Genomic DNA, 15,706 nt, shown 5'->3' on the forward strand with positions numbered 1-15,706 from the left:
TAGGGGTAAGTATTTTAAGAGGATCCCGGCGCGGGCGGATTGAGATAAAGGAAATTATTAAGAGCGTTCTCTACGTGAAAAAACTCGGCAGACGGAAGTTGTGCTCGGCGAGCTATGGTTTAATATAAAGCGTCCGACGCACTATCGCGTTACGAGTATGAAGTAACAAGTCGATGATCCGTACGAAGGCAACGTTTTCCGTTTTTCGTGTGTGCCGGGCTTATGTAACGGCTCGCCCGCGGAATAACAATGCCCGCATAACCGATTACAATTCGATCGTAATTATGGACGATTTGAACCCAGTTTCATGTTACAAATTCGTGGTGTGAAGTTTTTATGCGACGTGAAATGTATTGTTAATTACTTTCTAATGGAGAGGCCGCTAGCGGTGCAAGAAGTGGCAGCGTTCTCACGGTGACAATGTCTCGGCTGCTGTGGCATCGTGCGTTACCGTACTATTGTTTTGAAATTCGAATTCACTGACGTCACAACGTTATCTTATTAATCTGCTTCGATATTCGAGCCTTGCCAAGGCATTTTCTTACTGGGTTGACTTTCATTGAAATGCTAAATTACGTACGCGCATACATATGTATGTAGAGCGTGAAACTATTGACGAAACATGCAAAGTGTGTAACAATCTCTTGCTAGTTGTCTGTTTCCTCGCAGACGGCCGATGTTAATAAGACATATTATTGTGTCCAAGCTTTCTGGAATATTTTTACAAACGTCGTTTTTCATAACTTGTAATTTGCATACTGCTGTTGTGTCGAATTCGAATGTATTAAGTACCTGTTTTCACTTAAAGGCGTCGGAATAGCGGCATATTAACCTATACATTTTTAACATATAAAATGAATTCTGTAGATTAGGTTTGGAAGATTCACAATTAACCAATTGTAGCGCGCCCCCCGCGTTGCTGGGAACGCCACGCTCGGCCGAACCGAATAGACACATAAAAAATGTACAAAAGTATAAAAACTGAAATATGTGAATAACTCGCTCTGATTTAATTAACCTTAGTTAGGTGGAAACTCGTTAGTTTATGTCTCCATTCGTTATTAAAGACACGAGGGAAAATGTTTTCCGGAAAAATGCCTGCCGGTAACAAAAATAATGCTCTCGAGAAGCCATTTTCGAAAAAGTAGTCATCTACTTTTTATGAAACTATCAGCATTGGGTACCTAAGCAATGATGACACATAATATACATAGACACAGTTATCTGTTATAAATCGTCGTATACAATTAACTAATAACATAACAATTCAAATTATTTTTTTTCCAGTTTTATCGACAATTTAACAACAATGCGAGTCCATTTATCAAGATAAACCGAGATGAGTAATGTCTAAAGCAATACGGATCTATAGTGAATCTATAAAAAGTATAAGTTCACGGTCAGCGGGCGGTATGAGCGAGGCATGCGCGGAAGTACACTCTGACATTTTACCTCGCGGTATGAGTACACCTTGCGTTACCCCGTTTCCCTCATCTTTAAAAGTAAGTAGTTAATTGCGGATCAAAATGGCGCCGAGTAACGGTCCTTACGAGTAGTGAATGAATGAACAGTTTCATTCTCCTACCCAGAGCAGCCCCGCGAAGGGCACAATTAGCCCTGAGCAGCATTAACCTTTCCTCGAGACACGTAACAATTAAACTCGCTTACAAGCTACGTGCGACGAGTCGCTCATGCCGCGACATCCGGACTAACGGGCTTCACAAAGCCGCATTACAATATAAAACTTGTGATTTACAAACACAAATTGTTTAAGAGTAAAATAAATGAAACCCAGCCGCCAGCCGGGCGGCTGAATACAAATGAGATTTCTTTTTGGAGTGAGCCATCTCTTTCTTTAAACGGATGATGAATCGTTTCTATGCGTCGTTAACGCGCACGCCGTGCTTGTAATTTCACTGTTCGATGTTGTCAGTAATATTAATATGCTCATGACCTATTATCGGGAGGTCGTATCTGGTTATGGCCGGGATTATTTCACTACGGATCAGATAAAAAGTTCAGATGCATTTGTGACGAAATCGACTCTCCCGACTCCAGGGATGTAATACAACCTCGACCGTTAGCCGAGGCGGAGCGCGCAGATCGCATTTCAAAATATTGTGATGCTGGCCATCGACACGGCTCGTCGATGACTAAATTAAAATGTCAATTTCGAAAACCGAACGCCGCCGATCCTTTTTAAAGCGAGCGCCGTTCACCTGCCCGGCCAGTCACGAAGGCGCGCAGAACGTGTACCAGGCATATACCAACATTACGCGCCGCGTACATATTTATTCGTGCGCGCGATATGCCTCGTGAAACAGGCTCTTCTCGGTCCGTCGATGACCTCATTGTGAGGAAAAACTCAACTAATAATGCTCCTTAGGGTGAATTATACGTATAATTTAATGCGACGCACCTATCTTCAGCACGATCGGTATAGGTCGTGAGGCCGTGACGTGTCGAGTGCTTCCTCGGCGAGTATAAAGGATCTGCCGGAGCGGAACATATGTAGTGTTCCAGCAAATGGGAGACATTTACCCGCCGGGCTACGGCTAAGTTAAAGGACATATGGTGTGAAAACGACAGTGGCAACGACCGGCTTCGGCCGTCACTGTCACTGCCGAAATTCGATTGACGGGATTATTTCGCGTGGCTTTCGCTCAATTGGTCCCGAGACTCCCGAGCTGCACCATATGTTTGACAATAGACCACTATGGGAATTTAAACAGGAAGTTTCAATTTAGCATCAATTCATTCGGAACTACGCGGCTAATAGTGGGAGATACAGGATCCACATTGTATAAAGTCTTAAATTTCGTTTGCGGTGTGTGTTTCACAGTTGTCTACCTGCAGTTTCTTTAGTTACCAAATGCCACGTTTTTCTCCAGATGGTCCAAGCTTGTGCAAGCGGCCGAGCTTAGGAGCGTTTGTTTGTTCAAACATTACGAGACGGTACGACATTTGAAGCGGGCCGCTAAATAAAATACAAATAGCACTCGAAACCTCCAGTGTCCACAGTGCGGCCAGAGACAATTCACGCCGGCGGAATAACCGTAACTTAGGCCCAATTAAGATGTCCGTTATCCTTGAACGCGAGATAGATCTAAACAAGTAAATAAATAACAGGTAATTACAATATCGAATCACGATCCCAGCCGGCTTTAAGTAGGTAATCGTCTGGAGATGAGAACGCGGCGCGCTGAAGGTTAACCAAGAACTACCTCTAATAACACACGTACGACGATTTAATAATTAATTAAAAATGAACCATTGAAAGCTTGAACCGTCCCACGCGCTCGTTAAACCATCAAGTATTCTTATCGTCGTCGCTTCTGTCAAATTTGAATACAGAATCCCGTAATTTCTTTTTTACTATTATTTACAGCGACCGGGACGCGGCCTTCGTGGATTATTGGAATTTGAATGTTGGTAACATCGGCGGCATTGATTTATTGATGTAGGGCTGCTACTTAATGCTTTTTTACGACGTATTGATTTTACTATTGCTTACAAAATTAATGAAGTGTTGGGTCGTTATGAACCACAGTCGTAGGTTAAATATAAAGGAGTTTGAACACTTACCGGCCACGTAAAGTCGAACGGGAACACGATGGGATTGGTGAATCCTTTCACATTAAGGTTGGGCACATCCAAAGAGTTTCCTCCTAGCACTGGGGTCGTGATATCACCGAAGGTACAAGGTGATGTCGTATCGATATTCGCTTGGTAAATCTTGAGGCACACGCGGAATTTAGTCCTGCACGGCGCCAGGCAAGGCGCATCACTACTACTTGAGGAACCATCACAGCACTGGCCACTACTTAACCTACCCGACGGGTTAGTAAAACTTTTTATCCTAAGTTCGAAGAAACCAGACGTCAGCACCTGAAACAAAACATTCAATTAAAGTACGGTGTAAATCAACTGTCCAAAAAGCAAACACCGAGTTTCAACTAATAACGGTCGAATAACCTTTTATGGAGATTAGTAATAAAAGCAACGACGTAAATGTTTCCACTCTAGAGTCGAGTCCATTTATCAACAACGTATTGACAAGACAAACAGGGAGCCTGGTGTAAGTGATACAACTTTCGACACCCCCAAGATGTAATCCTCAAACAGATTGAGTATTTGCACAACTGGCCGTGCTGTATCGACCGGGACACATTAACGGTTTTACTGGACACTATGTGGGTCGTTCAAAAATAGGGTTGCGAGCATGTGGGGTGACTTCACTGTGCGCGACACCCTTAACCCGATTCATATTTCGAACGCACTGCTAAGCATACGGGGGACGATTGAAACTTCGTAGCAAGCGTTTTTGCGTTTAGACGCAATTCAATATTATGTTGCACAGAGCAAGGTCGGAAACACATATAACCAATACGAGTTTGCGAAAGTAATATTTAAACATCCGTTGATAACGAAAAGGCGTATTTATAAAATTGTCAAATACTCGGATCCCCCACGCATTGTTTTAAACGATTTTTTTCTGCGCTGCCAGGATCAAAAATTGATGAAAAATGTGTGGCCGGCTACTGATGTTGATAGATAAGCAGTCGTCAGCTAAACGACTCGAATTCCCCGAGGTTTTTTGTCAATATGAATAATAATAGGGAGTTTTTGTTCCCTCCAGGGTAGTTTAACCCTTGTATATTAATACGCACAGTTCGTCGCATAAGGGTTCAGTTCTAATGCACCAGAGAATGCTCCTAAGCATGCACTAAACAGTCGTCCCATAATTATTTTTATTAGAGGCAGTCCTTAAGCGTACTTAAACTTACTTTTAATTTCATTAGAGACGGGGCTTGAATGGGAAGGAGCGTTGTTTATATGGCATCGGAAGGAAGTGGTAGATATTAAGTTATGGCGTCTCGGCGAATCACCGCCGGCTCGGTATGGGTAGTGTTGCCACTTAATAAAAACAAAAATCATTTCCTTTCGATCTAATTGATTATTTGATGGGCTACTATAAATTAGATTCATAAAATATGACTCCCGCTATTAAATGCTGTCGTGATTTGAATTTTAAATAATGAAGCTGATAATAAACTTTAAGTAATCAGACTCGTATCCTATTAAGCAAATTATTAGTCATAAAGACGCCGTATTTTCTCAAATTGAGTGATAAACTGCGATTCCCACGAATATCAAGCGATAATCGCTAACTTAAAGAATCTGAATGACGAACAATGGGGCATTCAGTGTTATCTCATCAGTAGGACTGTCTGTGTCAAAACTTACCCCCGGTTAAACAAATGTGGTAAAAAAGACACCAGATTTCACCAGACTTCCTGCCTGCTGGGGTCGGACTCAAGAAAGTGTAAAGCGAGTCGCTTTACATCTCGCTCTAACCATTCTGACTAGCTGAGGTCGACTCGCTCTTCACACATCCACGTGGTTCTACAGGTAGGAGCGGAAAGAAAAAAATGCTCCAAAAAAAGTTACGGGCACTCTAAACATCCCCTTTTTTGTTATCGAGTTGATGTATTGTTTATAAAACGAGTTATACATAGTAGCACGGATTATGATAAATTGTGGCACAGGAACTTTGTTTATCAATATTAGTAGCTAAGTAATTTGGACGGTGCAGATCTAAGTACGTATATGATCTCTTTCATTCAACTACGTTGGATTTAATAGTAAGTAATTGGATGTATGACCTTTAGAGTCTGAGTTACAGTTTATGGTTTAGGTTAAACGGTAAATTAAACAATTAGGCCGGTAAAAAAGGCAACGGGACGGCGGCGAGCGCGGGCGCAGCCGCGGGCAGACCACAAACTAACAATTAAATAATGCTTACTGCTCGACTACCGAATAACTTTTATCTTATGATGTCTTCGGGCGGTTTGACACGACTGCCTGATTGATGTTCTAAAATACGGCTTTAAAAGTGCTAAGCTTTAAGACGTTGCCTACAATTACCGACGTTTACCTAAATTAATTTTGAACATATTTATGTTACCTTGGTAGGCAACTTCGATTATGTAAGGTTTGTGTGCCACCAATCAATTAAATGCGTTCGAGATGAGTCTCATTTATTTAACATACGACTTTACATTTAATGCGTTCGACGTCAGACTCGTGAACATTAATATTCAATGTTTTTTTTTTCGAAGAAAGCAATGGCTGTAGCATTAATTGCGACGGCGCAAGACCCAACAAAACCGTCTAAATTGATTTGAGTAGGTACCTACCTAATAGATAGACGATCGCGCAAGAGATACCAACCGGTAACATATCGTGGTACATTAATTCTTTTTTCCATTTTAATTATACCGAGTTTCAACTACCGACTAATGCGAAATTGGTGTGTCAAAATGATTTAATAATACAAAATAGTTATTATGTACACTGTTCTATTACATCAGTCTGTCCATTATGCATTGCTAAACCCCAACGAACTCGCACAAACACTTCGCTAATAGGGATTCAGTACGAGGGAGACCTAATAAGGAGTAATAATGTGAACACCATTGTATGTAAGTAAGCCAGCAGTAAACACTTTGCTCCAGACGGCAGGTTGAGCGAAGTCTAAAAATAGCTCAAATAATGAAACGCAGGGGAATGTTTTTCATCTCGGCCGTTATACACGAGCGAAATGTGTTAAAATAAACACCCAAACAGTCTTTTAATATCGCGACGATGTGGCCTCCGGTGCATCCGAATTTGCAATAATATAAATTAAGAACGGCAGCATGATTTATTTTTTTATTCGGTTATTTTTCAGTTACGCGCCACGTGTCATAAAGATGTTCAGATTAAAAATAGCTACGGTCTCGGGGTAAATTAATCGCTTAATGAAAAAACATGACGATGAATGGGTGTTGTTGCTAGCGATGACCAAAGTTTCGAGAAAACTTTTGAGGCAACAATCGCACAAAGGGCGGCTTTCAGACGTCTTGCACACAGAATGTCATCTCAAATGGAACAAAACGTTAAAATCGGCGCGACAAAAGTCGCTCTTTGTTAATTTCGCAGCTGTTCGCATAAAGAAACTTAGTATGGAAGGTCGGAATTGTGAATTAGTCGGGAATCACGGAGCGTAATAGGCCCGTAGATTGCCTGGATCGTATATGGAAAGCGCATAATAAGGTATTTTGCGGTTGTTTAAGCGTGTTGTGCAAGGGAATTGAGATTTCGTGCGTTGGTGTTCGCTCGCTGCGATCGCGCGCTGTATCGGGGCCCGATCTTCATACTCGAATTGTTATTGGGATTATACCTACGTGTGAACCGAGATTCAATACGGAACTTATATTACTTTCGTTTATTGTCCACCTTTATTATTAAATCATTCTAGACATTCTCAGGAGGAAAAATGACACGTAAGACGCAATAAATCATGTCTATACTAGGAATTCCTGGGAACTTTATACCTACATAAATAACACTTGCAACACCAATAACTCGATTACATTGGTTTAATCATACCTATTTATAGTACATATCCACATAAATCATATCGATTGCTTTGTATAGGATAGGTGGCTACCTGGTCGTCAACTGTAGGAAGCATGAAGCTCAGTAAACCCAAGTTATCTAATCGAATAGGTTTAAGATTCCTTGCGATTGCTCCATCGAAATCTGCATATGAATTGGATACTAACAGATTAAGTAAATTAGTTCGGCTCCATCATAGTAATGCGCTAGTTATGAAACGCTATGTACCGGTACCTGCGCGCGTATCTCGACGTATCTCGTATGGAGAAATTTAATCATGCCCGTTCAAGTGTAACCGACGTGTACGGGGACACTAGGCAAATTTACTCTTATAATTGCTTCTTTATTTTAGAAACTTTACCCACAAACAGAACAATAAAGTTTCTAAGTGTGGGACACTCGAAACGACGCAATTAATTTAAACGCCTCCGTAGTTGAGTAATTATTTCGCAGTGTGAATTTGAGCATTCATAACTGTCATTTAACAACCTTAACTTTCAACCCACATCCACAGAAGCTCGAGACTCATCTCTTGGCTATGGCGCTGGAGGTTGTGCAACCCACAGCATCGCTGGCACGTCTACTCGTTTCGGAATAATTCCCTATCCGAGGTAGGTTTTAGACAATACCATAAATTAATATAATACTTGCGTAGTAAAGACAATAAAGTCTTAAATCAGAAGCGTACAGTTCCAAGTATAAAATTAAAACCGTTCCAAAACGCGCCGCTTAAGGATCGATGTCAATTAGTTTTCAATTTACGAATGCCATTGAGCCTTTCCAGCAATCCCTGCTAAGTAAGCTCACGGACGTCAAGTTATGCGTGTGTTTATAAATAATGCATAATATTGACTTCCCCGAGCATCCAGTTTGGCGACATTGCGTAATCTGATCAATGATCCTGGCGGCCATGCGGCCTTTTTGCCGGGAGATCGGGAATCAATTAAGCGTCCGGTCGTGCGGCAAAAAGTTTAAAGAGCTCATAATTAAAGAAATTCTGCACCTCAGTGAGTATTGGTCCGTATGTCACGCGTCAAGTGCTTATGGGAGTGGTGGTCGGGGGTGAACGATGGCGCCGGCGGCGCCGTAATGAATTCTTCATTTGTTAGAGATGTCGCGCTAGATGCAGACACTAGTCTATTCGGCATGCGTGGGCCCACAATTACATACCCGGCACAATGAAACCCAAACCACAGTTTCTCATAGTTAAGCTGTTAAAAACCGACGATTATACGGATTTCGTACAAGGAGGTCTCTTATAATTGAGCCGGTTCTCATAGAACAAAAACCGTTTTGGACAATGGACAAAATTATAACAGGGTTGGTCCGTTAAAGTTTCACATACTTAAATGCTTATTGCGACTAACATGACATACAGCGATTAATTGTTGTTGTGAAAACGTATGCTACGGCCGAAATCGCGGCAGGTGGCGACTTAGCCGCTGGGAAAATTCAGAGAAACTGTACATTGTTACTAAAGTACTGCCACCCACCAGGCGCTAACCACCATATTTACGACTACGATTCGACCATTATCCTGCAAATTTGACAGTAATAACTCGAAATTAACTATGGGAACTTTTAACATAGGTAGTTAAGTAGATAGGAGAACCGCGAAAATATGTGCATAGTTTAGTTTTAAATCTTTTATCGAGATGTATCTAGCTTAGTCATTAACGTTTGGGAGCTATAAAGAGGTCGTTAAACATCAAACTGTGATAAGAGATCTCGTGGTGAGCTTTCGAGTCACTCGAGGCAGTTACAATTCATTGTAAATTAAGAAAAAAGCAGATGTGGAGTCCTTTAGCCGGCCAGTACACCTGCTGGCCAGCTATGCCGCCGCCTCACCTCGACACGACTGAAGCGTCTTCGAAACTCTAACATACATGAGACCTTTTAGTTTACAGCGGTTGTATGTGGGTGCACCGTGCATACTGCATACATGTTGCGACTTACCGGCCAATTCGAAGTAGGCTGGGCGAATTCAATGTATATTAGTTATATCACAAATCATAACGCAATAACACGCACAGCGTTCCATGCGAGCTATGACCAGCTATGTCCTAGATATGCTTCAGGCGCCGAGCAATCACGTATACGTAGGTACATACTACATACTCACAGACTATTATACAGAAATACTCATAAAATGCAGCAATAATCTCAGCATTAAATGCAATGTCGAACAAACTTAGAAAAAAGAAGTTTATGTCCATATGTAGCACAATCGACATACCTATATGTTTAAAACTACATAGTTTAAATTGTTAACCGAGTAGAAACCTATCTACCTACTATAAAATAATTAATTTAACATCCCGAAATTCCGTAAGCTTTTAACGAAATCGATTCAAAACAACTTAGGTAAAATGTATAATTAAAATAATATAAGCGAATACAATTTGAGTTAGTGTACATATTAAACGGCATTATCCTTCTATCGATGATGATTATTTACTTATAAACAATTTCACGAAATTGGTATTGCGGTTTGGGCAGACGTGTTTCCGCTGCTTCCGAGGCTGCCGGCGCGGCTCACGCGATGCCCGCGGCTCGGCTCGGCAGCCAGCTTGCACTTAATGAGCCACAAAACAAAAACGCTCTTCAATCGCTTCCACTGCGGATGCTCGATACATACATCATAAAGAATCGACTCGATCGGGGGACAAATTACATCAATGCCCGCCGTCGTCACGTAGCCAGGGGCAAACCAGTCCTCGCTCTGGACGCAAAATACCGTTTTTTTATGAAACAACGCGACTTCATTCATAATGTATAATGGCTTGAAAACTCACTCGCACGCATACACACGCAAGGCTATAAATAGACACCTAAATCTATAGAAGAAGCGAGTGTGCGGCCGGACACCATAGTTAGTAATTTAACCTGCCCGTCTAGTTATAAAACGATTAAAAACTTATCCAAAATCACTATGTCGCCGGTATCGACACCTACAAACATACACGTTCTTAATCCGCGTACATGTGTGTTAGTGAAATAACGGTATATTCGCGTACATTAATAAATAACTAGTCGTTTTGCGCGCACGCATGGGGATAGGGTCCCTCGCGAAATGTTAGCCGACACGATGCGGGAGAACAAAAACCGACCCGACTAGGTACTTAGTTACGAGTAGCTATCGATTTTTTATCGACGCCTAGCTGACATTTCGATAGGGCAAAATAAGTATCATAACTAGATAATATACGTATGTGGTAATGTTTAAGATGGCCTACCTAAATGCTAGCGAAATGGCAGCGAGTAGATAATTGATTGGAAAAGTATCAAAACGTTTGGTGAATCATGTTTTTCTCTGATGTACCTACCTACTTACTGAAATGTAGATGTTACTAGATCTGTTATTGTTATAATAGGTATAAATAAACACATCTGCCTGTGGGCTGTGCTGTTCTAAAAGGAATTGTTAGCTTTTAGTATGAAGATTGTTTATTGGTTAATATTGTTTTCAGTCTTTTCCAAGTTGTTTACCTATCTGCTTAAAGTAACTGAATGATTACTTGATTGGTAAAGGAGTATCAAACTCTGTTTATTAGGTTAAAAGTAAATTGTTTGCTATAGCGGCTGCAATCATCGTTAGTTTAATTGCTATGAAACGTTTTTACTGGAATTTTATTACTTTGAGAATGAAGGAGTATGATATGAATGCCAGGTGCGTATGAGTTATGGTAATGCTAGATAGGTAAGTAAGTTTAGCAAGTGGGAGCAGCTGAATATGTTGAACTTTAGACGTGAACGACCTAGCGTAAGAAATGAATTAATTTTCACGGCCGGCTGGCGCCGCCCGAGGAGTGCAGGAAATCTAGAAACGGCTCAGGACTTCAGCCCTCAGCGCAACCTTGACCGGCCGGGGCAACGACCTCGCATTTAGTAGGTAAAGCAAGGAACCATGTTACTAGAGTGTTTTGAGGTTATGTTTTTGAGTTTTTGACAAGTTGACGACACTGGAGCCAGAATGCGCGTTCATTAGCCACGGACAATAAACGAGCCAGCTTAGGCATTGTTAACTGGAGCGAACTACTAACCCTGTCTGAAATAACGCACCGTCTGGAGTTATTCCTGGCAGGGCCAGCGCTAGGTATACGGATCTTCACTCGAAGCCTCGGAATGCATCTAATTTTAAAACGAAGAGGCTCGCGTCGCGACCTAGCTGACCCCGCGCGCCGGCCGTATTAAAACCTGAACTTTCTTTATAACTATGCAACTAACTATGTTTGCTCGGTAAACGTATCGGACACACACAAGCGTCCTGGGCCGCGCGCCCGGTCACGACCGACTCCCGACTATCCAGGACGATCACCAACGTGGGAAAGTGAGTGTCGTGGCCGACGTCGCCTCCGCCGGCGTCTCATTCAGTCCGCCCTGAACTCACGTAAACAAACTTCGACTCTGTTTTGCAGTTTCGCACGGCCAGTGCCCGTGTCAGTACCTGGGGTAGAAACCCTAGCAGGGCAAGCAGCACCGCAGGGGCGCGCATACTGGCGCGACCGGGCCAGCGGCGCCGGAGCATGTATCGCAGGCCGGCCTAGGCCGTCGGTCAGCAAGCACGGGATTCGCAATCCATCACAGCACTGTACACTGAGTTTCACTGGAAGTCACTCACAAAGTGGTCACTTGCGAACCGGTATTCGAAACGCGCGCGTGTAGTTGCGGCGTGAAGCCGTACGGACGTGTATTCCCGGCGGCGCGTGGTAGCGGACTGAGGCGCGGCGGTCGCGGGCCGGGACACCTGGCGCGCTGCCGCCGTTGCGCCCAGAGATGGCGCTGCGCGGCGCATCTGCCGGCTCCTGCGCCCCCCGGGCCCCGCGCCCACCGTCACACGTGCCATATCCATGTAAAAAGATTTTAGCATTAGCACATTTTAAAAACAAGCATTATTTTGAATAAAAAAAAATTAAAACAAGTGTAATGTTATTTTATCCGTCTATAAAGTGTTCACAGAAAGAACCTACCATATTAGTTAGGTGGAAATATTATTATTATTATTTATTACACGTAGGTACACAGATACTTACTTAATAATATTTACGATCAGTTAGTAAGGGTTGTGTTCCACCTGTCCAATTTCTTTGTCCAACGTCATTGCGTCTCACTCTCTCATTAAAGTAAAATGTGAGATATTGGACAGATGGAATACCACCCTAAAGTAAAGTTTAAGGTAATGGTTGCGTAGCTGTATTCCTATGTGTATTCTTCTTAGATTTCATACTTAACAGAAGAGTGCTATCCTGCTGTAAAACCTACTCTTACTTAGATTTCTTGGTATTTAAATCTTTTTTGATGTAGGTACAGTATACCTACCTAAATTTAAACTTAAAAGGTAAGTAGTTTCTTTGATCAAAAACTTCGTTCGTATAAAATAAATCTTTGCCAAGTATCCTCGCGCCGCCGTGCCATTATAGTACGCTACAGCGAGCGGAGATACCCGTAGATTTGCCAAAGTTTCACGTAACGTAACTCTACCGCGCGAGCGAAAACGACGTAAGTGATATCACCTGCTCGCGTAGTTAGGCCTTTTTAGAAGCAGCACGCCTGAATGGCCGAGCACAATGCAGTTGACAATAATATGACAAGTGCTACGGCGTAGCGCTCCGTAGCAAAGAGTGCGAGTACGATCTCGTAGCGGCATTCATATGCAGTGTTTATAATTAACAGCCGTATTCGAACAATGAGATACGTCAAATACTAGATATTGAAACGATATGGATTGGATATGTCAGTGTCAAACAAGTGTCAAAAGTGACGTTTTGTTTGAAGAAACGTAAATTTTGACACTTGTTTGACACTGACATATCTAATCCATATCGTTTCTAGATCTATTAATTGACGTATCTTAAACTTAGAATCGGGCCGTAAGTTTAGTTTTTTTAGGTCTATATAGTTTGCTTTTGTAGTATTTACTACTGAGGCCGAAAATAAAAACAAAGATTTAATTTCAGCCAAATTAGTTTGAATGAGAATGTGAAGAAAAATGGAACGTATTTATTACCAAACAATCATGATTACGAATTTATAAATTTTCTTGTTATTGACAAAATAATCCTAGTTATCGGGAAGACTATGGTAACCGCCCCTATAATGGACGTAGCACCAATAAACTTAAAAAACAAATCGTGTAAAATCAGTATTTATGTCATCAACATATTAAAACGTAGAGAGATATAGATAATTTACCTACAAACAAGAATTCGGCTCGCGTGCGATAGGAAAATTCAGAATGACATTGACTTGCCGGCCGAATAGAAGGGATGTGGGCAGCTAGTAACATGATACGTCACACACTCGAGAATTGGAAGTTATTATTGATTAGGTAATCAAATAGTAGCCTTCATGCGCTGCCCCGGTGATTAAGATAAAAAAATATACGAATTCGTTAAATTCGTTTTTCTTAGTGCCAGTTGCACCATCCGCACTTGACAGACTGATCAACGTCATCCGGCGCGCCGCGGCGGTTTACTATGAAACTTTCCATACAATCGAATTTAGCGAACACTAACGATGTCAAATAGTTTGGTGCAACCGACCCTTAATCTACTTCAAATTTAACTTGTTATATCATTATGAAAAAATTTGGAGAAACTAGATACCCGCAGTTTTTTTAACTACTGCAATAATCTTTAATTAAATTTTATTATATCAATAATTTGAAAGAACAGTAGCACGAACAGAGTCCAAATGGGAAAATAGCCGGAAATCCTTCCAGCTACCTGAACGAGTAATCATGTGCAATATGCTAATATCATTTTGAGACGGGTTGCCAAATCTCGCTGATATTAAGTATACACTACATTTTTTGAAAATGTCTGCCTGTATGTTTGGTATTTATTATCAGTTCCTGTGCATACTTATACGTTTGTTGCTATAACTACATATTACGGGGCAATCTTACGAAGTCCCGCAGTAAGCTCAACAAGGCTTGAATTGTGGGAATTAGACACACACACATGGGTATACATAAGTATTGGAGTACATAGAAAACATTCATATTTCAGGAACAAATAATTGTGATGAACATGGCATGACAAATACCCTTACCAGGATTCGAACCTGGGACCTCCAGCCTCCAGATCACCTGCCGCCTGGGCCTGAGGCGCCTGCCGACTAGGCTAGGAGGCCGTGGAATTAATTATGTATCTAAGAATTTAAAGACGGTATGCTTCTTTGCACTTTTTTCAAATCACATCGTCATCATCATATCGTCGGGTGACAAGCAAAAGTCACTAAGTACCACCACAAGTTCATAGTCATAGTGAACCATATTAGTACTAAAAGAAGGTCGATTTTTGTTTAATTTTTTTTTAGTAATTAGTGACTTTTGCTTGTCACCTGACGGTATATCGTCGGGTGACAAGCAAAAGTCACTAACTAACACCATTGAAATTATTGGACAATAAACCGTGTTACAAGTGTAATAAAGTGCATTGTTACTTTAATTTTTTGATAATACTTAGTGACTTTTGCTTGTCACCCGACGATATGAATTTTATACTTCAAGTAAAAATGCGCGCAAATCCACATGCAAAAGCTAGCAAGCTTTATAAAAGTTTTTATAACAACTTCCCTCAACTGACGGCTCATGAATATGTTTATCAGTTATCAAAGCAGCTGCCGATAGCAATTGTGCAGATTTGCAATTTGCATAAGTAAATGAGATCACGCGATGGGATGTTATCCTTTAATTTTGGTCTTATAAAGGTGTTATTCCAGACCTGCTAACGTAACAGATATTATTACTACCTATATTGAAAATATATTAAAGTCAAGTGCTTGGAAATGTGACCAAAGATGTTTTAAATTAAATCAAGGCCAGAATACGCGTAACTGTTACATGGACAGGCCTTCCAATCCTTAACTATGGGGAACAAATTGACAAGATTGAACCGAAATCTGTGTATGATCTTACCCACGTAACCTGCAGACAGGTCGGCCATTGTCGGCCACGGCTTATGGGAGCCTGGAGTCCGCTTGGTAACTAATACCAAGATAGTGTAAACTCCCTATAACGTCAACATTTGTTGGCTATAGTTTCTTTTACTTTAATATTAATTTCTCTCTATATAACGAAAACGTCGTAGCGTCAAAAGACGTCCGGTCCCTTGAGTATCGCTATACATATAAGTACCTATATAGAGTTTACATTGTAATTGGATTAGGCACGAATTTTTACAGAAAGCAACTGCCATCTAACCTTACAACCACGAGTGTCCACGAGTGGAAACTAGACCTTATTGGGATTCGTCCGGTT

The 15,706-nt window shown here is 41.4% G+C and overlaps 1 protein-coding gene across 1 annotated transcript in view; it reads right to left on the reverse strand.

The window, feature by feature from the left end:
- The window catches only part of LOC134794977 (neurogenic locus protein delta), a 34,789-nt gene extending 22,563 nt beyond the window's left edge, over positions 1-12,226 (reverse strand). The window contains exons 1-2 of the mRNA XM_063766847.1: positions 11,891-12,226; positions 3,586-3,888 (exon numbers count right to left, since the gene is read on the reverse strand). Of these exons, the coding sequence (XP_063622917.1) occupies positions 3,586-3,888; positions 11,891-11,971 (384 nt within the window). The 5' untranslated portion in view covers positions 11,972-12,226. The remainder of the gene's footprint in view (positions 1-3,585; positions 3,889-11,890) is intronic.
- Positions 12,227-15,706: the final 3,480 nt, after the last annotated feature.

Source organism: Cydia splendana, chromosome 1 (genome assembly GCF_910591565.1).
Source record: "Cydia splendana chromosome 1, ilCydSple1.2, whole genome shotgun sequence".
Classification (NCBI taxonomy): Eukaryota; Metazoa; Arthropoda; class Insecta; order Lepidoptera; family Tortricidae; genus Cydia; species Cydia splendana.